The sequence below is a fragment of the Sebastes fasciatus genome, chromosome 23 (assembly GCF_043250625.1).
Source record: "Sebastes fasciatus isolate fSebFas1 chromosome 23, fSebFas1.pri, whole genome shotgun sequence".
Lineage (NCBI taxonomy): Eukaryota > Metazoa > Chordata > Actinopteri > Perciformes > Sebastidae > Sebastes > Sebastes fasciatus.
The window spans coordinates 7,091,935-7,114,847 of record NC_133817.1 but is presented as its reverse complement, the minus strand read 5'-3'; the positions used below and the strand labels follow the sequence as shown (position 1 = coordinate 7,114,847).

At 42.1% G+C, this 22,913-nt stretch overlaps 1 protein-coding gene across 10 annotated transcripts in view; it reads right to left on the bottom strand.

Moving 5' to 3' along the window:
- The window catches only part of celsr1a (cadherin EGF LAG seven-pass G-type receptor 1a), a 99,549-nt gene that overhangs the window by 33,952 nt on the left and 42,684 nt on the right, over positions 1 to 22,913 (bottom strand). For 8 of the 10 annotated variants that reach the window (XM_074626063.1, XM_074626061.1, XM_074626066.1 and 5 more), the window contains exons 4-7: positions 19,187 to 19,409; positions 17,204 to 17,319; positions 15,495 to 15,583; positions 7,024 to 7,104 (exon numbers count right to left, since the gene is read on the bottom strand). In XM_074626063.1, the coding sequence (XP_074482164.1) occupies positions 7,024 to 7,104; positions 15,495 to 15,583; positions 17,204 to 17,319; positions 19,187 to 19,409 (509 nt within the window). The remainder of the gene's footprint in view (positions 1 to 7,023; positions 7,105 to 15,494; positions 15,584 to 17,203; positions 17,320 to 19,186; positions 19,410 to 22,913) is intronic. The other 2 variants (XM_074626070.1, XM_074626071.1) reach the window with 1 other exon arrangement.

The window sequence follows — 22,913 nt, the reverse complement described above, 5'->3', positions numbered from 1 at the left end:
CCTTATCACTGGCAACCGGCCAGCGTCCCCTCTGCACTCTATCTACAGCTGCCTACCTGTGTTAACCCTCCCACCCTTACCTCCCAACATCGCCATGGTGACAACTCGTCTCCAACAGTTGGCTGAAGTAATATTAGAAAAGTAGGACGGGCCCTAGTTGAAAATCTACTGTCATGATTTATCGTTAAGTAACTTGGATTGTACCTGCACGCTGGGTGCCGCACTTCAGGAAATCTGCGTCATAGTTGTGAGGGAGTATACCATGGCAGTGTGAGAAAATAATTCAGACTTGTGGCCAAATGTTTATGAAATGTCCCTGATACTTTAGTAGCTTTAATCCATCATCCTGCTGTAAAATACACATGAATGTCCCCTGTGGGCAGTGTAATGGCAATTTTCATATCTGCAGTTTAACACTGTACCTTTAGATAATCTCAGGGCCTCACATGTTCAACTTCGTCACCATAGGACAGTGACCTGACATTTTAGTTCTCTGTAACTGCAAACAACAGATTGCTGAAATACTTGTTATGTCTTGTGATGCTCTGTTGTCTGCTGTGTGCTGACGCATTGATACATTTTCTATCCTTCTCTTCTTTTCTTCTTTGCACTTATCTTCATGTTATGCTTTAAATGTATAAATACTGACTACTCTTTGTATTCGGGGCTCACTTGCCACAGTCCACAACAGGTGGCTGTGCTCGTGAGTCCATCTGCAGATGTTTTAGTTATTAATGTATCCCTTTTTATTAAATTCACTGAAAGACAAGTTGTTACGTTGGTTTGTGTCTTGTTTTAACAGAAACTGCCACCACAGCAGCCTGCGATCAAGGGACTTACTCCAATGTGTGAGAGAAAGAAAAAAAAGGATCTGGTTTTGTTCCCGAAAGCAGCAAAGCCTGCAGCCTGAAGCTGTAAAGAAATGTTGGCACCACGCAGCCAGCAGCCGGAGAACAATGAAGACCCCCAACACAAATAGCTAAAGTGTTCAAAGATGCTCAACGACGGTGAAGAAAAGAAGAGACGGGTAGGAAAAAAACAGCCATCGTCCTCTTCTATGTGCCCAAATTCACAGCAAGAAGAGCACAGAAGTGATTGGACAATATGCTATGTAAGTGTGTTATATTATAGTGAGCAAGACGGACAAATTCCTCTAAAAATAGGAAAAATAAAGGTAGAGAAACTCGTTATTTTGGCTTCATTTCCTAATTTTCACAAATCTTTCCTGTCTATATTTTGTTATTAAATCTCGCTTGTGGCTCGATTTGATGAAATGAAGTTGCAAAAGTGAAGAAGAGATGCATCATTCCTCCCATAAACTACTTTCAAGAAGACAGCTAACACTATAATGACATAGAAATTTAAAGGAACAGTGCAACATTTTGGGAAATACAAGAGTGAGATGATAAGATGGATATTAATCTCATGTGTGTGCATGAAAACTTCAGATATTCTTAAAAATCTGACAAATGTGGGTCAAACAATTACTCAAATTACTTTTCAAACCGGTGGGTGAAAAGAAAACGAGAAGGGAAAGTGCGATAACTGTATAAAAGGTTTTCAAGGGCAACAAAAGGTAATTTGCTCGATAGAGAAAACCTAAAGAGTCAGTGACTCCTCTAATAGAGGAATCTCCAGTTATGCTGATTACAATCTTATCATCTCTTTGGAGTCCAGTTGAGCGAGGAAGGGATGAGATAAAGACAGGAAGCACCGGAGAGAGAAAGAGATATCGTACATAATGGACCCGCAACCCAAACGTCTCGGGGGGTGTGGGTGTGGGGGTGCAGCTGTTCCATGTGCTGCTAACTCATAGACTGACATGTATGAACACACTGTGTAAGTGCTGCATGTATTTATGGTATCTGTAGGGGATAAAGGAGCATTAACGCAGCTGTTAGTACATAACTGCTCCAGGGCTCATATAAACTTCCCACGCTGCATAACTTTTACTGCATGAATGAACCACACCAATGCATGCTGTCAGTCACACTTTTGGATGCAATTTTGCTTTAAACAATATCAAATCCAAACTTTCTGAAGCGTGATAATGTAAACAATGTCAGACAAAACCACCTAACATTGACTAAGCCTCTCTTAAAGGGCCACTACACAGATTTTACATCATTCAATTTCCTGTGAGCCCCCCGAACTATAAGTCGATTCAGAAAGCTCTGGTTAGATGAACACAGAAACAGTAGGTGATATTATGCCAATGTAGTAGGCAAAGAAAAATAGAATAATATTGGATTCTGTAAATTATAATTCCACACAAATGCTTTTCTATATGCTCAGCTTATTTAAAACTAAATCTTTAACCATGATCTTCGCTTTAAAACTCCATAAATTCCCTTATAAAAGACTCTTGCCGTGTCCTATAGCTGTGTAACCGGGGCAGGTACGACTGTATATAGTTTCAGGCTTCGTTCTGACCTCCTGCTCTTAAAAGTGCACTTGGCCCTCACTTTGAGAGGCCCCATGAGAGTCTCCCATTTACCCTCCGCCCGACACTGGGCTTGTTGAAGATTCCCTCTCTCTAAAGGTGTCGTCTCCAGGGGCGATAGGCTTGCCGCCGCCATGGTAACGCACTTGATCCCCACAGCTAGCCACAAAGACGAGGAGGGCAGAGGACGCGAGTGGACCGAGGGGCGCACTCACACCAACTAAAAAAAGCGCCAAATACTGCCACATGGAATCAAAACACACACTTTTCGCTCTACGGGACAACACACACTCTCTCCCCTCCCACCAACACACACTAACACCTCTATCGCCATCGGGCTGTCTGTCAAAGCCGACACGATAACTCAACCAGCCCCGCGGCCGGGATAAAGAGCCTTGCTGCACAGATTGAGTTACATACAAAACACAGTTCGACAGCTTAGTCAGAAAAACACCTGTAACGCTGTCAAAACGTGCAGCTAATGACCAGGAAATATGTGTGTGTGCGTAGAGGGTGGGATAGAGGGAAAACTTGTGTGTTTGGGGACTACGCAGGATGTCTGTAAAATGTGTTTAAGCGTGTGTGTTGAGTGAGCAAGAGGGAAGATTGTTTGTGTGTGTGTGTGAGGCAGGAAGTAGCAACAGACGGCCACGCGGTTCATTCTGATAATAAAGGAAAAAGAGCGGGCGGTCTTTTATTTTATTTGGGCTCGCCTGAGGAAATGCCATTGTTTCTCCAACGCTCTGATGAGATATACTCTTGATGGATATTTGCAATCTCCTGATGCTTTATGGTGTGTGTGTGCATGCTGTGTTTCTCCAGACCAAACATGTTTTTATCATCCATAAACCGGAGCCAAAATAAAGACGGGCATTGAACCAACATCAGTATCTCTACTAGTGTGTGAAGTTGATGTTTGGCCCCGTCATGCACAGGCTAGTGTGTCCCACCTTCCCTCCGGCTGCAACAGACTCTGTCATGTCCACATTACCTCACCTGCCCTCTGGCTATGTAAACCTAGAAGTGTGAATTATTCAAACACACACACACACAGAGTTCCCAGAGGCTTTAAACTACTAGGCTACGACGTTCAAGCCTATATGTTACCGGTCTTCATCGTCTATCTATCAGTGTAACAGATGGGCAGCGGCCAATGTTGGCTTGTAGCTTTCAAGCAGCAAAACAAAATGTGCAGATGACACAGAAACTGAGGTAACTGTATCCTGTTCGGAGCGCCTTGAGAGAATTCCTTTTACATCTCGACAAACGTGGCCACCAGCCTGTACGCTGACATCAATGGGATTACCTTCTGATTGAATGTTTTCCAACCATATTTTACAGGCAGGTTTTGTCCCTTTTGCATGACTAATCTTGCTTTTTTTTCTCTTCCGTCTTTTTAGATCAGGTATCTTGGATATGTTTAGTCTTGATGACTTCAGGAGAAATCTGTTTTGTTGCACGTTTGTGAAGGTTCTCCACTTTTAGCTCTGTTAGCACTATTAGGTGTTGCCATGTTGAGAGCCGTGCGGAGGAAATAGAAATGCTACAAATTCAAAATATACAACATGTATCTGAATCTGACCTCTGCAGCTGCTGCACGATGACCATCTAACCGTTATCTAAACAGCCCTGCAGAGAGCACGACATAAAGCAATTAAGGATTACTAGGAGTGATGCTAATGTTTAGCAGTAAAAGTATTGGCACAATAAAACCGAACTTGATAGGGATCATATAAGAGATAAGAGATTTACTTTAGTGGAAAGAGATAAGCTGAGGAGACAGAGAGACGCAAGACGAAGAGGAGGAGGAGGAAGATGCATTAGTGCGAGCCAAGAGTATAGAGTGGTTATAAACTATATGGACGTCTTCTGTCTCTCAGCTTCATTTCTACACTTCCTCAGCATTTTTATCTCTCCTTTTCTCTTCCTGGCAGATTCCACTGTCTGTCTCTTGATAAGAGGTTTAGGTCATGCTAGGTGAGGTGTGGGAAATGCACTCTTTTCAGTGCCACACGCACACACACTCCCTCTCATCACAAGAGAACAAGCAAGGAGTGTCAAATTGAGACAAGGTGAAGAGAAATAGAGAGAGAGAGATGAAGGGGGTTATGCGGTCATGTGTGAAGGCGGTCTGTAGTGACAGATTTATCAGATTTATCTTCATTCCTCAATGACACAATATTGTACACATCTGCTTGTTCCTACTGACTGGTAACTCGCTCATCCTGACAAAACCTGTACATGAATGTCAGCATATAAAGATTCAACCGGTGTGGGCGTTTTACGATCGAGTCGTAACACATCTGCGCCGAGACCCAACGTCTTTATATATATAGCTTCAATCAACTCTTCTTGCTTCAGAAGTAGAGCTACAGCCACGCAATTATGAATTGAATTATAAAATCAATGCTGTAGTGTCTTAAACCTGCATTCTTTCTAACAGCCAGCAGGGGGCGACTCCTCTGGTTGCAAAAAAGAAGTCTGATTGTATAGAAGTCTATGAGAAAATGAGCCTACTTCTCACTTGATTTATTACCTCAGTAAACATCGTAAACATGAGTTTATGGTCTAGCGTTCAGTTGTACATAGCTCCGACCTCTCGTGTCACTTCTGGTTGCAAAAAAAACAAGACGGCGACGGCCAAAAACCAAGATGGGGACAGCCAAAATTGGAACGAATCGGGTTATTGGTGCCTCACGCGAGCATGGACACCTGGCCAATCCTAGTGGGATTCATTATAACGCGTATCTCAAGGCTAACTAGCTAAACTGTCCTTAAACTGGGCACCAGGTGCTGCTCGCTTGCTAGGCGTAGCTGAACCAACGTGGAAACTGGTCAAAAACCATCCATGATGTGCGCTTAACTGGACCAGCAACCCAGGCTACTAGCACCCGGCAATTTGAGGACAGTTTAGCCAGTTAGCCTTGAGCTATAGACCTACCGTACAGCTTGGTTTCTGAAGCTAGAAAACATAAATGAATGGCAAAAAGAACACTGTCCGAGGGTCTCAGCACAGGGCTGGCATTACAAAATATAAGTGCTCAAGTAAATATACAACGGGGCGTATCCCATAGTAAGACATCTCACTCCTGCTACTCAGAGAACCGGGATCACACAAATAACTGCAATCAATTTTACATATCAATGTCCATTATCTTCCACTTTGACCATTGTCAGGCCTCACAACAATCATATTTTGTTGCATTTTTCATATCTTAAATGGTCACAATTTAAGATATGAAATATATAACTGATCTGTAATTCAATCATGAAGCCCGAATTATGTGATGATTCACTACACACACATTACGGACACAATTTGTGGTGAAGGCACATTTCATGCCTTAAATTGCTTTAATTAGTGCCTTCATTGCTTGATGCGAAATGAATAATGATATACTAATATATATATATAATATAACTGTTTATATTTACTTTATTCGAAAGTTTGAAACCCTGCCACATGTGCCGTTGCACACCCACGCACACACAAACACACCCAAATACATTGTAGGAGAAAGTGACTGCAACAGCCAAAAGTGCAGAAGCCTGAAACTGGGTGTAACCATTTGCTCTATTCAACACGATATCTCACTATTATTCAGTTAATTATCCAATTATTACTAAACGCTAAGGCACATTAGGGATCTTAGTGTAACACGAGAAGATTAAGGATTAATATAAAATGAAATCCCTTGCTTAAACTTTACATGACAGACTAAACGGAAGCGTGTGAGGCACTTGTTGTCTGCGCTGTTTACAAGAGAATCTCAGACGACTTCTGAACGTCGCTAATCCTCCCTGACAGAATCGATGCTTCAGAACGCCGTGCTGCTGCCAAGCAAACCACAATCACCGCTCGTTGGGTGTCTACCTACCTGTCTGTCTTCCTGTCAAGGCTCAGACATGTTTGGCTCACCTGCACAAACCTCAAAAGGAGGAAGTCAATGAGAACTGACAGGTGAGCAAGAGGGCTGTTACTGTGTCATTTCTCCGAATGCACCGCTGGTCTATTTTTAGCTATGAGGAGCTTCTCCAGCAGATGGAGAAACAGAGAAAGGCAGGGAGACCCTACAAGACCTGACCTTTCATTTAAAAGAACTTCGGTGTGAGAGTAACCTGAACATGCAACACCAGGCTGAAGCAGAAAAATATTGTTTTGTGCATTTATTAAAGGCACAAAGTGGAGTTTTTGACCACTAGTAGTGCTATAGAGCGATGTTTTGACGAATGTTTTTCCTGTTTTAGTTTCACCAAGAAGTCAAAAAACAGGAGACGGAAAAAGTCATATTGGAACTGCCAACTACCAAGTCCACGCACCATATACAGCCAAACTAAACCAGAAAACCACACCAACATCTACTCATCTATAGTCCTGACCAGACTAAATTAAGAGCCAACACCCTGGTGTTACAGGGCCATGTTACCTCTGTATATCTGAGGATGTCTGAGGTAAGAATGTACAGTAGAGTTAATCCAGTATAGACTGTACTAGAAGCAGAGCAAGGACTACATGAGACCCCGTGGGGAGGGGGGAGAAAAGAGCACCAGTGGGGACTAGGCTAGAGGTCAGAGGTTACCTCCTTCTGATTGAGCTCCAGCCAGGCGGTAAAGAGCGGGAACCGCAGAGCCCCACTGGAGTCCACCAGACTCCCCCCGTCCTGATAGAGAGACACCGTGAGAGAGAGACACCTCGTTAGACCTGCAGACCACAACCAAGCCACGTCACTACTATATTTATGCTGTCATGTATATGGATGTTTGGAGGGTTTTTTTACAGTCAAGAGGCATACAAGTGTCTGTGGTTGGATTTGCTACCACAACAATTTGCCAACAGTAACGACATCCAGAGTAAAACATAATTCCTTCCTGCCCACTTCAAACACCACATCTCCCACCACCTCACACAATAGGGCCACAACTCATGCGCTGCCGCCGTCGGACAAAGATGTCTCAGGTGAAATTTACAGCAGGAAAAACACAGGGAACAAGCATGTGAAAGCCCCAAAAACAGCTTCCACATGTCAATAAAAGGTAGTTACATCACACTGATACAAAACACTACGTTTACATATACACAGATACTGCATTATAGTGAGTAAAAGAATAGTTCCTGGTATTTTAAATGTTTATGTGTGATGATAAACTTAACTGTTTGAGGTCTGGGGAAACCTGCGTCAAGAAGAACAAAGAATGACACGGCCCCCTTCCTCTAAAAACACTCCCTGCCGGGGAATGTGGAGTCTGGAGCTTCACCTCAAAAAATAACTTCTAGAAAGCACTTAGCAGAGAAAATACACAAACATGCACCCGTGTCTGCAGAAACATACAATGACGCATCATAACACACACATCCCTATGCACAGCTGATGAAGTGTGTGTGTGTGTGTGTCGCCATGACAGAGTCACAAACCTAATAAGGCATGCGTCTGTCCCTCTTTTAGTCTTTACGGCCACCCAGGGAAGCCTCATGTGGCCTCGACTATTGGCAATAAAACTGCAACACAAGGACGTGGATGGCAACTCCAAAGCCACTTACAGGCAGTGTATTTATTTCAAGAGCAGTTATCCACAGTGTGTGTGTGTGTGTGTTTGACTGCATATCAGCTTGTCCTGGAAACCCAATAAGCCCTGAAACATCAACAAAGAAGAGGCAGAGGAAGAATACAGAGAAGAGGGCAGCAGCTTTTCACTTTATAGCACAGATTGAGATAACTGTTCGGAGCAATTCCCCTGATGGCGACCAGTGAGAAAAGCTGAATTGATATCTATCTAGATGAGTGACAATGTCTTGGATAGTTTTGGTTTTGACTCCATCTCACTGGTACACTTAGGCAGGTCGTTACCTGTTACCTGCAGCTCAATCAACGACAAATGGCAAATATCATCTCCTTTTACCAACCACTGTTCCACCCATGATGTATCGATGTATTAGACGCAGTTAATGTGATCATTTTCAAAAAGAATGCCCTATTGTAAAAGTAATCTAGGTAAAAGAAAATCTTTTTTTTTGGACACTTGGGGGAAGTGGAAACAAGCTATAAACACAAAATATTGACACGGAACAACATTAGCATTCATTCGGAGTTGTGTTTATGTCCAGCTGATGGATGTTGAGTCCAATATTCGCTCTCCTTTTAGCTCCATTTTTGATCTCCACCCACTCCTGAAGACAATATCTGGCTCTTTACTGTAGCTGCTAAATGCTCCACTATGTTCGGCAGCTAGTCGCTAATTTTATCTGTCTGCTACAGTGGATTTATCAGAGCTTTTTTTTTTCTAAAAATGATACTGATGACATCAGTGATCTAAAACAGTAAAGTTGTGGGATGTAAAACCAAAACAATGAGCTGAAAGATGCTAAAACACTCTGTAGAGCTGAGGAGAACTGTAGAATTGGGTGATAATTCCCTGTGTGTTTGTTACCACAGCTGACCCTAAGGACGACCTCTGAGCGAGGCGAACAATGTTACCACGGTTTTGTACTCGGTGGCTCACGTTACCGCAGTCTTGGAAAGGGAGGAGTGAGCGGAAGGGCAGTCGGTTGGTTGCAATCTGCAACCACATCACTAAATGCCGCCAAATCCTACACACTGTACCTTTAATATATGATATCCCTCTATCTTTAAAATCACCCTTGCAGACTAAAAGTGTTGTAAATCTTTTCACGGGTGCAAAAGTATTGATAAAGTTGCAGCAAGACCCGTCCATGTCTGAGTTAACCCAACAGCTTCCTCACATACATACGCCCGTGTGTGGTTGAGTTACAGCCCAGCAGCGTTGGAACGCAGAAATACACACACAGCATATTCAAAAAGTACTTCAAGCTATGCCGTGATGTAATTTGCACTAATGTTCTGATGATTAAAGTCCTGCCATGTAAACAGCACCGGAGTGAGAGCCAGGGAGGACCGGCAGAAGCAGAAAGAGTGAACTTTCGGTGCTCGCTGGTGATAAGAGCCAGCTAAGCCTGTCTGGGAATGCCGTCTACACACCCTCGCTGTAAATATCATAGCCCATATTAGCCAGTGTAACACTATTAACCTATCCAACATCACGCCCGTGTGCAGCATTGTAAACTGCAAACACACACAGGCATGTCATGTCTGCAGTCATGCTACGCTTCGCTGAATCTGGCAGCACATGGACGGATCACATGGAGCTTAATTATAGTTTATTCATAGCTGTGGTTCACAGTTAATTGGTGATTCACTCACAAGCATATTTTCATACTTTATTCTCGTTTAAAGATAGCAAGCGAAACATGATACGCAAGTATGATGATTGATATTCCTGCGAGTTCCTTCTTGCTTTCATGCTTCCCATGTGAAATCATACTAACCAATAATAACTTAGCAAATTCTTCCTGGAACTTCAGGCTTGTTGGAAACGGATCATACGGGACGCGGTCACAAAGTAAAATTTTCTGTCACCAAACACCAAATTAAAAGGGTTTGCATTATGAATTAGTACTCACGGAGTTCGTCAAATCACCACAAATTGAAAGAGGTTGACGTGTGGCAACAGCCACTATATAATAACTGTGTTTAAGTCTGGTTTACAGTTACAGTTACAAGTGTAACTCAACTTCTCTTTAGCTTTTTCCAGAGCTTTCACATATGGAGGACACAACCTGCCAAAATCAAAAATAGCGAAAGATAAATTAATATACCTAAATGTTCCAAAAATAATATTAAAAATAAATATAGGCATTAATGAATTGATCAAATGTGACAAAAATGTCTGGTTCTGTTTTAATTTGCTTCTATATTTATTTGCCTTTATATTAATTCCCATATTTATCTACTTTTCTATTTCATTTTCCCTTTATTTATTTATTCATTCATTTATTCATTCATTCATTCATTTATTTGTATTAATTTAAAGGTCAATGTTCATTTATAATGTTTCTGTCCATGCAAAACCTCTATTATAAAATAATATTTTTTTGAAATGGAACTATCATGGTGAGATTATGGTTGTAATTACGGTAAAAATTAACACGAAATAAAATAAATCAAGCACTGCTTGTCTATTCGGCATCTATTTCTTCCTGATGTAATCCATGCAGGTGGCTTGGCAGATGTAGACATGATAGAACTGACATCCTGCCTCAGTGTCCAGCTAAATAACATCATTTCCCCCAACAAGAGACATTGTTTCCTGTAGTTCGCACACATCAAAACCCAAGACAAAACCTCCTGCTGCTCCAGGAATACCCATCTACGCGCACTTTATCTGTGTTTTGTGTGTTTCCTGTTTAGGTCTGCCTTGCTGACACAGTCGACTGTCCTTGAGACTACGCCACCGTGGAATTTCAAAAATGTCTTTCTCCTTCCACTTCTATTGTGTAAATCTCTTAATAGCAGTACGGACATATGCACACGTTCAACAACACACACACACACACTCAGAGTAGCTCTCTATTGGTCTGCCCCCCGCAGATGCAAAACACACGCACAGACAGCTTTCCAACCGACCTAGATCCCTACGACAATGGCAAGTCCACGTCTGTTGTCATGCCAACCCTCCCCCTGACCTTTGACCTCTGTTTTTTAGCAGAGGCACCCTGGTTCTTCTAAAGAGAGCAGCAGCAGCGGATTTAAAAGGGGGCACCCATACAAACACGCACAAGTTTAACCGCCTCATCATCTGACCCAATAAATCACCGTCTGTGCGTGTGAGTATTGTGTGAGTGTGCCGTTGGGACCGTTGAAAAACAACTGGGGGCTCAAGTGGGACGAACAACCCTGGATTGGGTTGCACCAGCTATTCGTGAATGTAGGGTATAGTCTTAGTAACTACTGGTGAGTTTGAAACTAGTGATTCAGGGTACAAAAAATTGTCTTACGTAGTAAAAACTACCTAAATTGTCTAAATTGGTTGGCTTGTAATCATCTGTAGCGCTGCTCAATCAAAAACTACCGTACATAGAAAGTCACAAGCATCACAAGTTGGAACGTAACTGACAAAAACAACAGTTTTTTTAGGGGCTAATAAAATATATTATTACTTTGTTTAATTTTGATAAGCAAACATGGAGAAATATCAATTTCAGAGTTGGTAAATTTCAAATTACGCTAACCTAACGGACACTATTTGGTAATTAAGGCTAATGTTATGGGCATAATGTTTTGTAATTTTGTGTTTTTTTGTGAAATGCAGTTTAAAATCTTACTAGTTTATGTAAAGTGTCAGGTCAGATGTGTCGACCGTATTCCATATCACCTCGTTTACTCAGGCTAAACTGGCCGTATTTTAGTTAACCTTAGTTACACCTGGCAAATATTTACTGAGCGTAACAACAAATCTTTATGTAAGAACTAGTTTGTGTGGCGCAACTCATTTTAATTTACAGATGCATGAATCTCCAATTAGTAAACACTTAGCCTAAATTAGAAGTTGGCAAAAGCTCTGTTGGGTGTGAATTAGGGCTGGGTAATATGACGATACGTATCTTCAAAACGATGTAAAAATGTCTATCTTACATATTTTTCTATATCGTTTCTATCGCGATATAGGTTAGGCCTGTATTTATCTCTTTTTTTCTCTATAATTTCATTCAAAACTGTTCATTTTGCACTAATTTTCTTAATACTAGAAAATACTAGGTGATATTTATGTACTGAATTATCAGAAAAACATGCTATATTGTGATATATATTGTTATTGAGATATGAAATGAGCTATACCGTAATCAAAGATTTCAGCCGTAGTGTAAATATTATGTTAAGTATATGATATATACGTAAGAATTTGTATTTTATTATAACTAGGCTACTTTTGAACTGGTGGAACTGGCTACTGATCTCTTAACAATATATCAATCACCATCTTGACTCCATTTTATGATAGCTAAAGCCCCTGAAAAGCTCCCAGAAAGATACCATATGGACACAGATGCAACATTATTTATGTGTGTGTTTGCACGACATGTATCTGGATTACATCACCATTTCAGAAAAGGGCTCTGATCTTCCTTATAGTCTCCGTCTGAGCTATGCGAGCAATTTTACCGACACAAAAAATGTCTTTGACTTCATTCACATCCATTACGTTCACATGTCAACACATCTGATCTATTGTGAGAACATTACTGCTTTCTGCCATATACATTTCCACTAAACCTCCCGGCGACTGATGTGGGATTAAATTACCATCAGTCAATCCGACTTCTGATCATTCAACGCGTGAAGAAAAAGCTGACCCTGTGTCAGCGCTACGGTCGCCCTCGGGCTAATTTAAGGGAATGTGTCACCGGCTTTGCAAATCACTGGTCTGTATTAAGACTGACATTGGTGGAACGCACACATCCCCTTGCTTTACATGCTAAGTAATAACACAAGGATACACTCTCATAACACTGATGTCATACATGTGTGCGTACTACTTGTACCTGCATGTCAAAGAAGCAAAGCCTGTAGGATCAGTGAAGCTAAAGAACTCAGGAAAGTAAACTGCACAGAGCAGGAAATCTGTTCGGACGTGGAAATTAATCCTTCGTTTCCATGGAGACATCCCTCCAAATACTCGACAACCCAATAGACAAACAAAACAAAAGACGTCTTCAGTGCCAACGGACTGTGCTCTGCAAATAATACCTGTGGTAGTTATGAGCCTCGCAGCAACGTTAACAAAGCACTACAAGCTTTAAGCTATTGTCTCTAGCATCATAAAGGCAGCGCTGCTGAACAGGCAGACGTACAGCCTAAATACACCTCAAACAATAGATACACATGTGACCCCGCGGCTGACACGGTACGGTACGGCAGCCAGATTCATCACCTTTGATGAAAAACGGCCCTGTCAAGGTTACCGAGTACGCTATGGGCTCTATAGCTGGTCACAAGAAAGAGGCGAACAACCTGTGAAATGTGAGAAGGTGTGCATTGTACAGTAAGCTAGCGTCAAGGCCAAGAAGCAGGCTGCAAAACACAGGTGCTGCTGAAATACGACGCTGGAAGAAGTCTCGGGTCAGACCGGCGAGGCTGCGGCTTTCAGCGTCGGATACATGAAGGAAGAGCCAGAAAGAGATGGAGGGGGGGGGGGAGAAGTGAATGAAAAGAGGGATCGATGTCTTTTGTCAGAACATAGCATAGCACATGCACGGCAGTTAGCATATATTAGCTTTGAAAGGTTATGAAATAAGGTCAGCGCATGATGTGTCACATGTCCACAAAGGCGTGAATTGATTCGCTAAGGGAAGATGGGAAATTAATCGCTGCTTCAAATTTAAACGGGTCAAATTGATCTTGAGGGAAGTGAGAATGAAGATAATCGTCATATTAGCGATGCAATACTTTAACTCGCTCAGCTTTCATACATAACACATTGCCATTTCTATTATAGTACACCACTGACAAGTTCATCTGAGAGAAAATGACAAATGCAGCTGACTTTTTAAGTCCAGAGGAATTATACAGTTAAGGCTGCAAACGGTAACTTTGAGCAAATATGATAAAGTTATTTTTATAAAATGATTACTATATTCTGACAGTAGTGCAAGAGACAGATAATCCTGTTCCTCTGTGTCCTGCTAGTGCTCCTAATGACATTTGCAGGGCCGAGCAGCCTCTAAAGCAGCTGTCGATCGCTGCTCGCGAAGCTCATGAACTCCAATCAAACGGTCAAACTAGGCAGCGCTGATCAAATATGAATCAATATTCTGTTACTGTAATGCCTATTTCTCACCACAAATGTTTTCAGAAACATAGCTGAGTGTACTGTTTAGCTGTAAAATAAAGTTTGTGACCCAGAGGTCATGTTGAAAACAGAAGAGACCAAGGCGTATGGAAAGAAGGCTAAGTCACGGGCGGACATGGGTCTTGGGGTAAGGGGTATAACACATGCGCAGTGTAACTGAAGCTGCGGTCGTGCGTTGCGATTGGCTCAATTTCGGGGAGTGCAGACCAGATTCTACTGCCCATTTTAATGTGCACGTGACCCAGCCTCCTTTCTATAGGCCTTGGTCGAGACAAAACCAAGCACCGCCCAGTGACCAGAGCAAACGTTCTCATTTTACAGCTAAACAGTACACTACAAGATGTTTCTGAAAACATTTGAGGAGAGAAATAGGCATTACAGTAACAGAATTTAATCAGTGCTGCCTAGTTTGACAGTTTGAGTCAGTTATACTGTGGTGAATAATAACTTTTTATCATATTTGCTCAAAGTTACCAACTGCAGCTTTAATAACCAGACACAAACTGTAGGATCTCCATGTTCAGAAGCCAGTGTTATCTTATTTCCTGTCTGGTTGAATACTATAATAACAACGCCCGCAGGCTCTGGAAGTCTTGTCGTAAATAAACACCAGCAATTGACTGCGATGTAAGCCCGTCTAATATAATATTACAACTGAAGTGGATACATGAGCTAGGTTGTGAAACGATCGCTGTCTCTTGTCTTGAGATTGGACTTCGTAAAGAAGCAAGAGGACCGTCGTGGGAACGTCTTGAAAGATGACTTTCGACACTGTGAATGAAACAAACTAGGATGTCTAAAAAAAAAAAATCCTTTTGGCGGTGATTAAGATTCAATTGAGATGGTACCATTATGAAACCATCCATAGTTCCCCTTGACTCAGAAAGACATACATACTTGCCGGTAAGCTGTCAGTTGATGAACGTTTGACCCTTGAGGCCTAAGCCTGCGCTTCTTTCAGAAGAGCCGTACTATAATTCAATGTCGAAGGGTAAAGCGGAGGGTTGAGCCTGTCTCAGACTTAACGCCATAAGTCAAACCTGCAACTCTTAAAATAATCTCCCGAATCAGCAGTCAAGGTCAACTGCCTTAGAAGCCTCAAAGAAAGCCATATTTCATACTCCCGCGATACAACTCTCAACGCTGGCTAATTATGATCGCATTTTTAAAGGAAAAAATGCAATATTCAACTTGATTTTTCTATATTACAAACTCTCGGTTACCCCCCATCTCACGTTTTAAGTGCTGAAAAGGAATTTTTTACAAGAGGAGGAAGAGGAAGAGGAGGAAGAGGAGGAGGAGGAGGAGGAGGAGGAGCAGCGGTTAGTTAGGTGATTAAGTTCCTTACCTTGTTGTAGTAATGGAGCTGGACAGAGTGCCACTGGCCGTCACTGACCCCGCCTGGGATGTAGGGAGACACTGTGGTCTTTGTCTCACCTGGACGACGAGGGAAGACGGGAGGAAAACAGTGACAGTGACGAGGGAAGGAGGGATGTCGGGTAGAGAGGAGGAATTGAGTGAGGGAATAGGGAGAAAATTCAAAAGTTAAGAAAGAGGAAAATGGAGAGGAGAGAGAGGGGAAACAGCAAAATTAATTATGAATATAATGCAATTTAAATGGTTAAGCACAGCTCAACATATTCTACAAGTTACCTTTAAATTCAAACTCTATGGCCTTACTTAACACACACACACCATGATCATAAATCAAGTGGGAAAGCCAGTGTTAGTTTGTATCAATGGCTCTCAGTGAGAAGATTGTACGGCACAAAGGCACCAGATTTACTGAGGGGTTTACTCTGTTTGTCAAGGGCAGGAGCAGCCTGGGCAGGAATCCACCGCTCTGGAAATCAGTAAACAGCACGGCAACACTGACAACTAATGTGTGTGAGAGGGAGGGTTAATAAGTGATGGCTGGAAAGAGGGCTAAGTATGTGCAGGTGATTGTACGTCCTACTTCGCCCATGTGTCCAACATAAAGATTGAAAAATACTGCAAGCAAATCAACGGCTTTCTTCCCACCCTTTCTCATTAACCGTGAGTCATAATTTGGAGTGTTTAATGTGATGAGTCAGATTTTGAGCAGGGCACAAGGACTTGGCTCGGATCCTAAACGGGCTTCACCCAACGTAATCATATTGAACTGGATTCCTCCCTGTATGGTACCATGGGAAAGTAGGCCGACTCTGAAAACAACAGTCACCAGCCCAAAGAGCAGGCGTTTGATCTGCAATCCAACAGCTTCCAGTTTGAGTAATGATTGAGTGTATGTGAGTGATTCAGCGGTGGAAAGTATCTAAGTACATTTACTCAAGTAGTGTACTTAAGTACGATTTTGAGGTACTTTATACTTCTACTTCACTACAATACAGAAGCTAATATTTAATTTTTTCCACCACTGGTTACTTATCTGGTAACTTAAGTAACTTTGCAGATTTAGATTAATAATACAAAATATGTGAGTACTTCTTCCACCTCTGGTTTGATTGCACACAAACTGTATGTGTGTGATTATGCATGTGTATTTGCAGATTTGTGTGCGCATGCATGCTTTTAAAAACTTGCATTGTTTGTGGAAAAAGTTTTGAGTGATCTGCTGATCGTGGGCTTTAGCCTCTCAGAGTGTGTATGTGTGTGTGCGTGTGTGCTTGTGTGTACTGAGTAGGTGTTTTTTGGCCACTAAGTGTCTAAGCCATCATTAATCAGGCTGGCAGCTCCCACTCGGAGGAAGCAGCTGCTTTCAAAACAGTGAAACACACCCATCTCTCTCACCTACACACACACAGAGACACACACACACATGAACATGTTCACATTCTGAATACATGCATGCACACACATACACAAAAATACACACCCTTGACAAAGGAAAGCGTGTGTTGATAAGAGTTATGTAGTCGGCTCTTTGTGAAAGTCACTTTAGATAAAGTGCACTTACACCTGAGTTAATCTACTTACAGTGGAGCTGATATTAACCACAATCACTTTGAGTGGTTACCACACACACACACGCACACACACACACACACACACAGAGAAACATTACGGGAGGCTAACCTCCAGAGAAGGTGAGCTGAATCTGCTCGTTGATGATCTCCAGAGCGATGAAGTCGTGTTTTTCATTGAATCTGCCGTTGTAGAGAAGCAGAGAGTTCCTCTCTCTGGTCGCAAACCTGTAGAGACGGACGGGATTTTAGATTATTTTTCAACCCAAAAATGGAGATACAGTATGTAGAAGCTATAAATTAATAATGTATCCAATCTAAATGTACAAAATAAAACGCTGGGTATTCAGATTTGCCAGAGTTGAGTGGACTCCAACTGTTTTTCTCTGCTCTATCTCATGTTTCCTGTCACATTTCTAAGCACCTATCCAACGCAAACAGACCGGGACTGAGCGGTTGAAGGCCTCGCAGATAGCTTTATGATGAAAGGGGCCGAGGAGCTCTTGAGGAAAAAAGTCACTTGGAAAGGAAAGGCAGGATGTGTAAAAGCCGGCGGGCCGCAGAGAGGAAACAGTTCCCCTGCCTTAGACTGTATCCACGTGTGTGAGAGACGGAGAAAGACCTGGTAAATACCTTTACTCGTGATGATGAGGGTACAAAGTTCACATAGCTGTTTGTGTGTGAGCGTAAGGTGAGGGCAGAGGAGTCAGCCGGCAGATGCCAGCGAGGCCGACGGGACAGGAAGTCAGGAAGGCGGTAGCCAAACACTGATAAGGGAAACTCATCACACGGCCTTTCCTGTTTTCACCGCACTGCAAACCTTTCTCACCGTCACCGTGTCGACGAACTCGCATTATCAAAGTCATCTTACCGATTACTGGTAACGAAACATGCGATAAAAAGTTCTTCTCTGCATAATATTTACTGTGTTGTGAGCTGAACACGGGTTATTTTCCTACAAGCACACCTCACAATAATACACATTCAGATGGAGTGTGTCTTCTTTATTTTTACGTGTGTGTTCATTTGTGTGTGAGGAGGGAACTGGGACACAATGGAAAAGTGTGTACATGTCTCGTCACGCCTCGGTTGACACACTTTTTTATTTGTGTGGCTCCTCGCACTCCCCAATTACAGTTTACTACAAACACTGCTACATGTGTCACAGACGTTTTGAACAGGAACAGTACTCTTTAGTGGCAGATAACAGATATTTTGTATAAATAATACATCACGACTATTCCGATTCCGCTTTAGCCACAGTCTTTTAGCATAATGTCGTGCATGTAGCCATGAAATGAATATTCAAGAGCCCTTTTACAAGATTCTCATTTTAAAACAGGCTGGAGTCATTTAAAAGTTAGCCGGAGACGGTTAACAGTTATTGTGTTTATTTAACTAGCCAATGTCTACCTAATTGTTTAGAAAATGACTAATAATTCTCAGTGGTAAATCTGCCACTGTTAAGGTAAATATGTGCCGTGCAAGAACTGTATTGAGTGCTATAGGGATGACGTTTTTTTTGCAGGCCAATCCGGAAGTTAGCATCGCTCTGGTTTCCTCGACAAAAAGGGAATGAGATTTTTCCATTGGGTTTGGGAGTATTGCAGAAGATATGCTCTGTGGCAAACAAGCGTTTATGATCATCTTCACAAACGAACATCACTTTTATAAATTTTGAAGCATAAATGCAATCGCCAGAAGTAAAAAGCTAACGTTAGGCTATAAACAAACATGCACACCGCGGTCGCATGACTTCACGTCGCCACCAGTAAGCCAAAGGCGGACTTGTGTTTGCCGTGATGATGTTTATCAGTCTCATTTAGCTGCCCTTTTGAAGACACAGACCTCAAACCATAAACTCATTAAAAAAAAAACATTGACTTCGAGACAAGGGAAGCGGAAGTGCTAAAATGCTAACTCATTTTGGGGTTTTAGGACTCATGTGGACGAGGTTTAGCAAGCTTTATCTTGAACTGAATTTCATCCACACATTGGAATGGATGGGACTTTGCGTTCATTGGTAAATAATAAAAAAACAGGGAAAGAAGGAACAAAGGAAGGAAGGAAGGAAGGAAGGAAGGAAAGTACTCACGTGAAGGAGACGGTGAAGTGGAACCTTTGCCGCAGGCCTCTGAAGGTGATGAAGGACTGTCCGGGGAAGCTGCGTGTGGTCATCTCGCAGTAGGGCTTCTCGAACTCCCCCGGCATACACTCGCACATGAATCCACCCGCCAGTCGGTTGACACACTTGCCGTTGTTCTTGCACACGCCGGGTTCACAGCGGCCCGATGATGCGTTCACCTCGCAGTGCTCGCCTATGAGAAGAAGAAAGGGAGGAATTCAGTTTAAGTTGTGAGCTGTGTTGCATCTGTAATTTTATCTATTTACTGGGGCTCACACCTTCACTGGTTTGAACAGGTTAATACCTTCACTCCCTGTGTGGGTGGTGTAAGGCAACACTGTGTTGTCTGTAGATACGAGATGTGTGTATTGCAACGGCATGTGAATGATGAATTACCTGTCATTTCATCAATTAATTATCATCATTTCATCTTTTCTGTGAAGCATGTTGTCCACCGTTGACTGGAATACAGATGCATCATCTGTTTGGAATCCAGTTGTTTTAACAACTTTCATTATAAGTGGAGCACACTTATTCAACTATCCTGTACCTTCTCCTCCTTTAGGCCTCTTTTAAAATCTAACCATTTAAACATTAGCAACTACAACAAAGCCCTGTTTATAGGCCTTTTTCTAGGGAAGGGCAGGTCTTAGCCACAACGTTATTTGTCCATATTTGGAGAGAAGAGAGAGGATGGGAGATAAAGAGGAGTAAGGAGCATGGAAAAGGAGTGACAAGAGGAAAAAACTTAATGGAGAGTGGGTGAAAGATAAAGAGAAAGAAAGAAGTGACAGGGATGAGAGATTCCTCCATTAACTCAAATCCATGGCAATATAAAGATCAGATAACAGCTGACCAGCTAAATCCTTCTGAGCGTCACTCTGGCTTGGGGTTTTATGAAGTTACAGAAAACACTCACTCTGGAATGAAGACACTACATTCCTACAATTCCTTCAGATTGTTTGTTGGGATAAACTATCATGGCCATTTTCAAAGGGGTCCCTTGACCTCTGACCTCAAGATATGTGAATGAAAATGGGTTCTATGGGTACCCACAAGTCTCCCCTTTACAGACATGCTCACTTTATGATAATCACATGCAGTTTGTGGCAAAACAAATGCAGTTTTCAGCATTCATTATAAATGTGTTATTTTCTCCTATTCTAAAATGGTGTATCTGAATATTTCTGCATACTGTGGTCCCTAAACAGTCTTAAAATTACATAAATTGGGTATCACTGTAAAGCTGAGACTCTTGTGGATCCAATGAGCCCAACTGTATTCATGTGTGATGATGTTAGTCCCCATAGTAGCCATTTCATTATAGTGAGACCATATTTTGAAACTTGACCTCGCTGTATAAAATGACCTGTGGTGACCTCTAGGATAATCACAGCCTCATGAAACTTTACAGCCACAAACTAGAGACCTAGAGCATTCAGAGGATGGATTGTTTTCCTAGCTAGATTGACAATAAGGGGGTTTCTGAGCAGTTTACACAACAGAAGTGCTCGCCATCCAATCACCAAAAAATGCAATTCTTTTCATTCCATTTTCAATTTTGATACCAAATCGCATCATGGCTTTTTAAATGATTTGTTCCTCAAGGTCTTGGTGTCTTAATGTAGTATTTTGGAGGGATTATTGATCATTTTTATTAATTCTCAAGTGGTAAAAAATGGTTAAACTTAGCAGCAAATCTGTGTGACAAATGGTATCAACCCAAAAATTGCTGCAACAACTTATACTTATAACACATAATGGAGCATGAGAATAACTTAATAACTTGACACACAGTGCTGAGCTGCATCTCAAATTAAACTTCAGGTTCCAACCTTTCAGATGATGTTGACTACTGTTGACCTGCTATCTCACCCTAAAGACCCCCTGTGACCCCCTAAAAAAGACTAAAACGGCTCTCTTCGGGTTAACTTTCTGTTAACAATCAAAATTGTATATATAGGCATCTACTATATAGGTCTGTGTGATCAATCATCAGCACGTAGCACAGCTGTGAACACATTACATTCCCTACTGTCAGTGGAGGGATTTTGAGTCTGTTTTTAAGGAGGGATTTCTCTAAATATGACTGTTGAAAGATTGTACAAAATAGTTTGGCATAAAGGAACAAATCCATTTTTGTCTTGTTGTTTTGCCTGGATTCCTATTGGGAGTTGGTCTAAGCATGGCCATGACCAAACTAAGCTGGCAAGGAGGCTTTTGAGTGGCTCTATGAGGTCTTGTGTGCCAGCCACTGGGAATTGCCATTAGTCTTTCCTTCACTAAATAACTTGAAGGCTGCATGTTGATACCACATTTATAATACTACATTATCAGATCTGCAGTGGCCATGGGAAATTCCTCGTAAATGATGTGTCTCTAGCTCAGTTTCCTGGCTCCCGTCATATAAATTCCTCCACTAATACACCAGCAGACCTCGTTCTTCTGACTGAATATTATTTGTGATGGGTGCCTCCGTGTCCCGTACAGTGTTGTGTGTCAACCTGCTGTCCAGACAAGATCTCTCCATCCAGGACACACACACAGACCCCCAACACCACAGCTTGGAACCAGCTAATGGCCCTTCTCTCCTCAGCATAATCCTTTATTCCGAGGGGGGAATTATAAGGATCTGTTTCCCTGTAATGTAGGAAACCCAAGGAGGACAGATCGGGGGCCCCTTGTCATCGGCCCCGTAATGGCCCCTGATGGGCTCCTGACTATCTGGAGTTGAACTGTGACCTTCAAAGCGGGGACGCAGGTAAGGGAAGTACGAACGGGTGAGTGGAGAAGACGGACACGGGGAGCCGGAGGAGAAGGCGAGAGAGGGCCAGTGAGTGACAAAGGCAGGCGGGTATAATCAGGTAATTACATCAGATAAGATAGAGGAAGAGAAGGAGTGTTGGAGGAGACAAGAGGAGAGGAAGGATGACGGCTGTCAGAGGCTCTATTAGGGTGAGACAGGGAAGCAGAGACAGTCAGGTATCAGATGTATGAAGGGGAAGTATGGGAGGAAGATCACTGACATCGGGAAATATTTGGGAAAGTGGTTTCAATGAGAATGATGAAAGCTTTCGAGGCTCATCTACCATGTGAAAGCTGTGCAGAGTGACTGTAACTGCCAGCTTCCAGGCAGAGTTTAGGGTAATTTTTCCTCTAAATCAGTTTAGTTTACATCCCTGGTTGCCAGCTAGCGGGCTTCTTCTTTACTTCTTCCCCTGATCTGTTGAGTCTTGACAATGTGTCCTCATTTTGGCTCACTGATTTACGAGGATTAACTGAGAATCTGTTTATTTGCCAATGCTGATCCCAAAAAACCTGTTTCCCAATGCCTCTAAAGACAGTGATAGAGGGACAACACTTTGGAACAACAGGCATGGGTATTATTTAGGGCTGTCAATCGATTAAAATATTTAATCGCACACATTTTTTATCTGTTCAAAATGAACCTTAAAGGGAGATTTGTCAAGTATTTAATACTCTTATCAACATGGGAGTGGGCAAATATGCTGCTTTATGCAAATGTATATATATTTATTATTGGAAATCAATTAACAACACAAAACAATGACAAATATTGTCCAGAAACCCTCACCGGTACTGCATTTAGCATACAAACATACGCTCAAATCATAACATGGCAAACTGCAGCCCAACAGGCAACAACAGCTGTCAGTGTGTCAGTGTGCTGACTTGA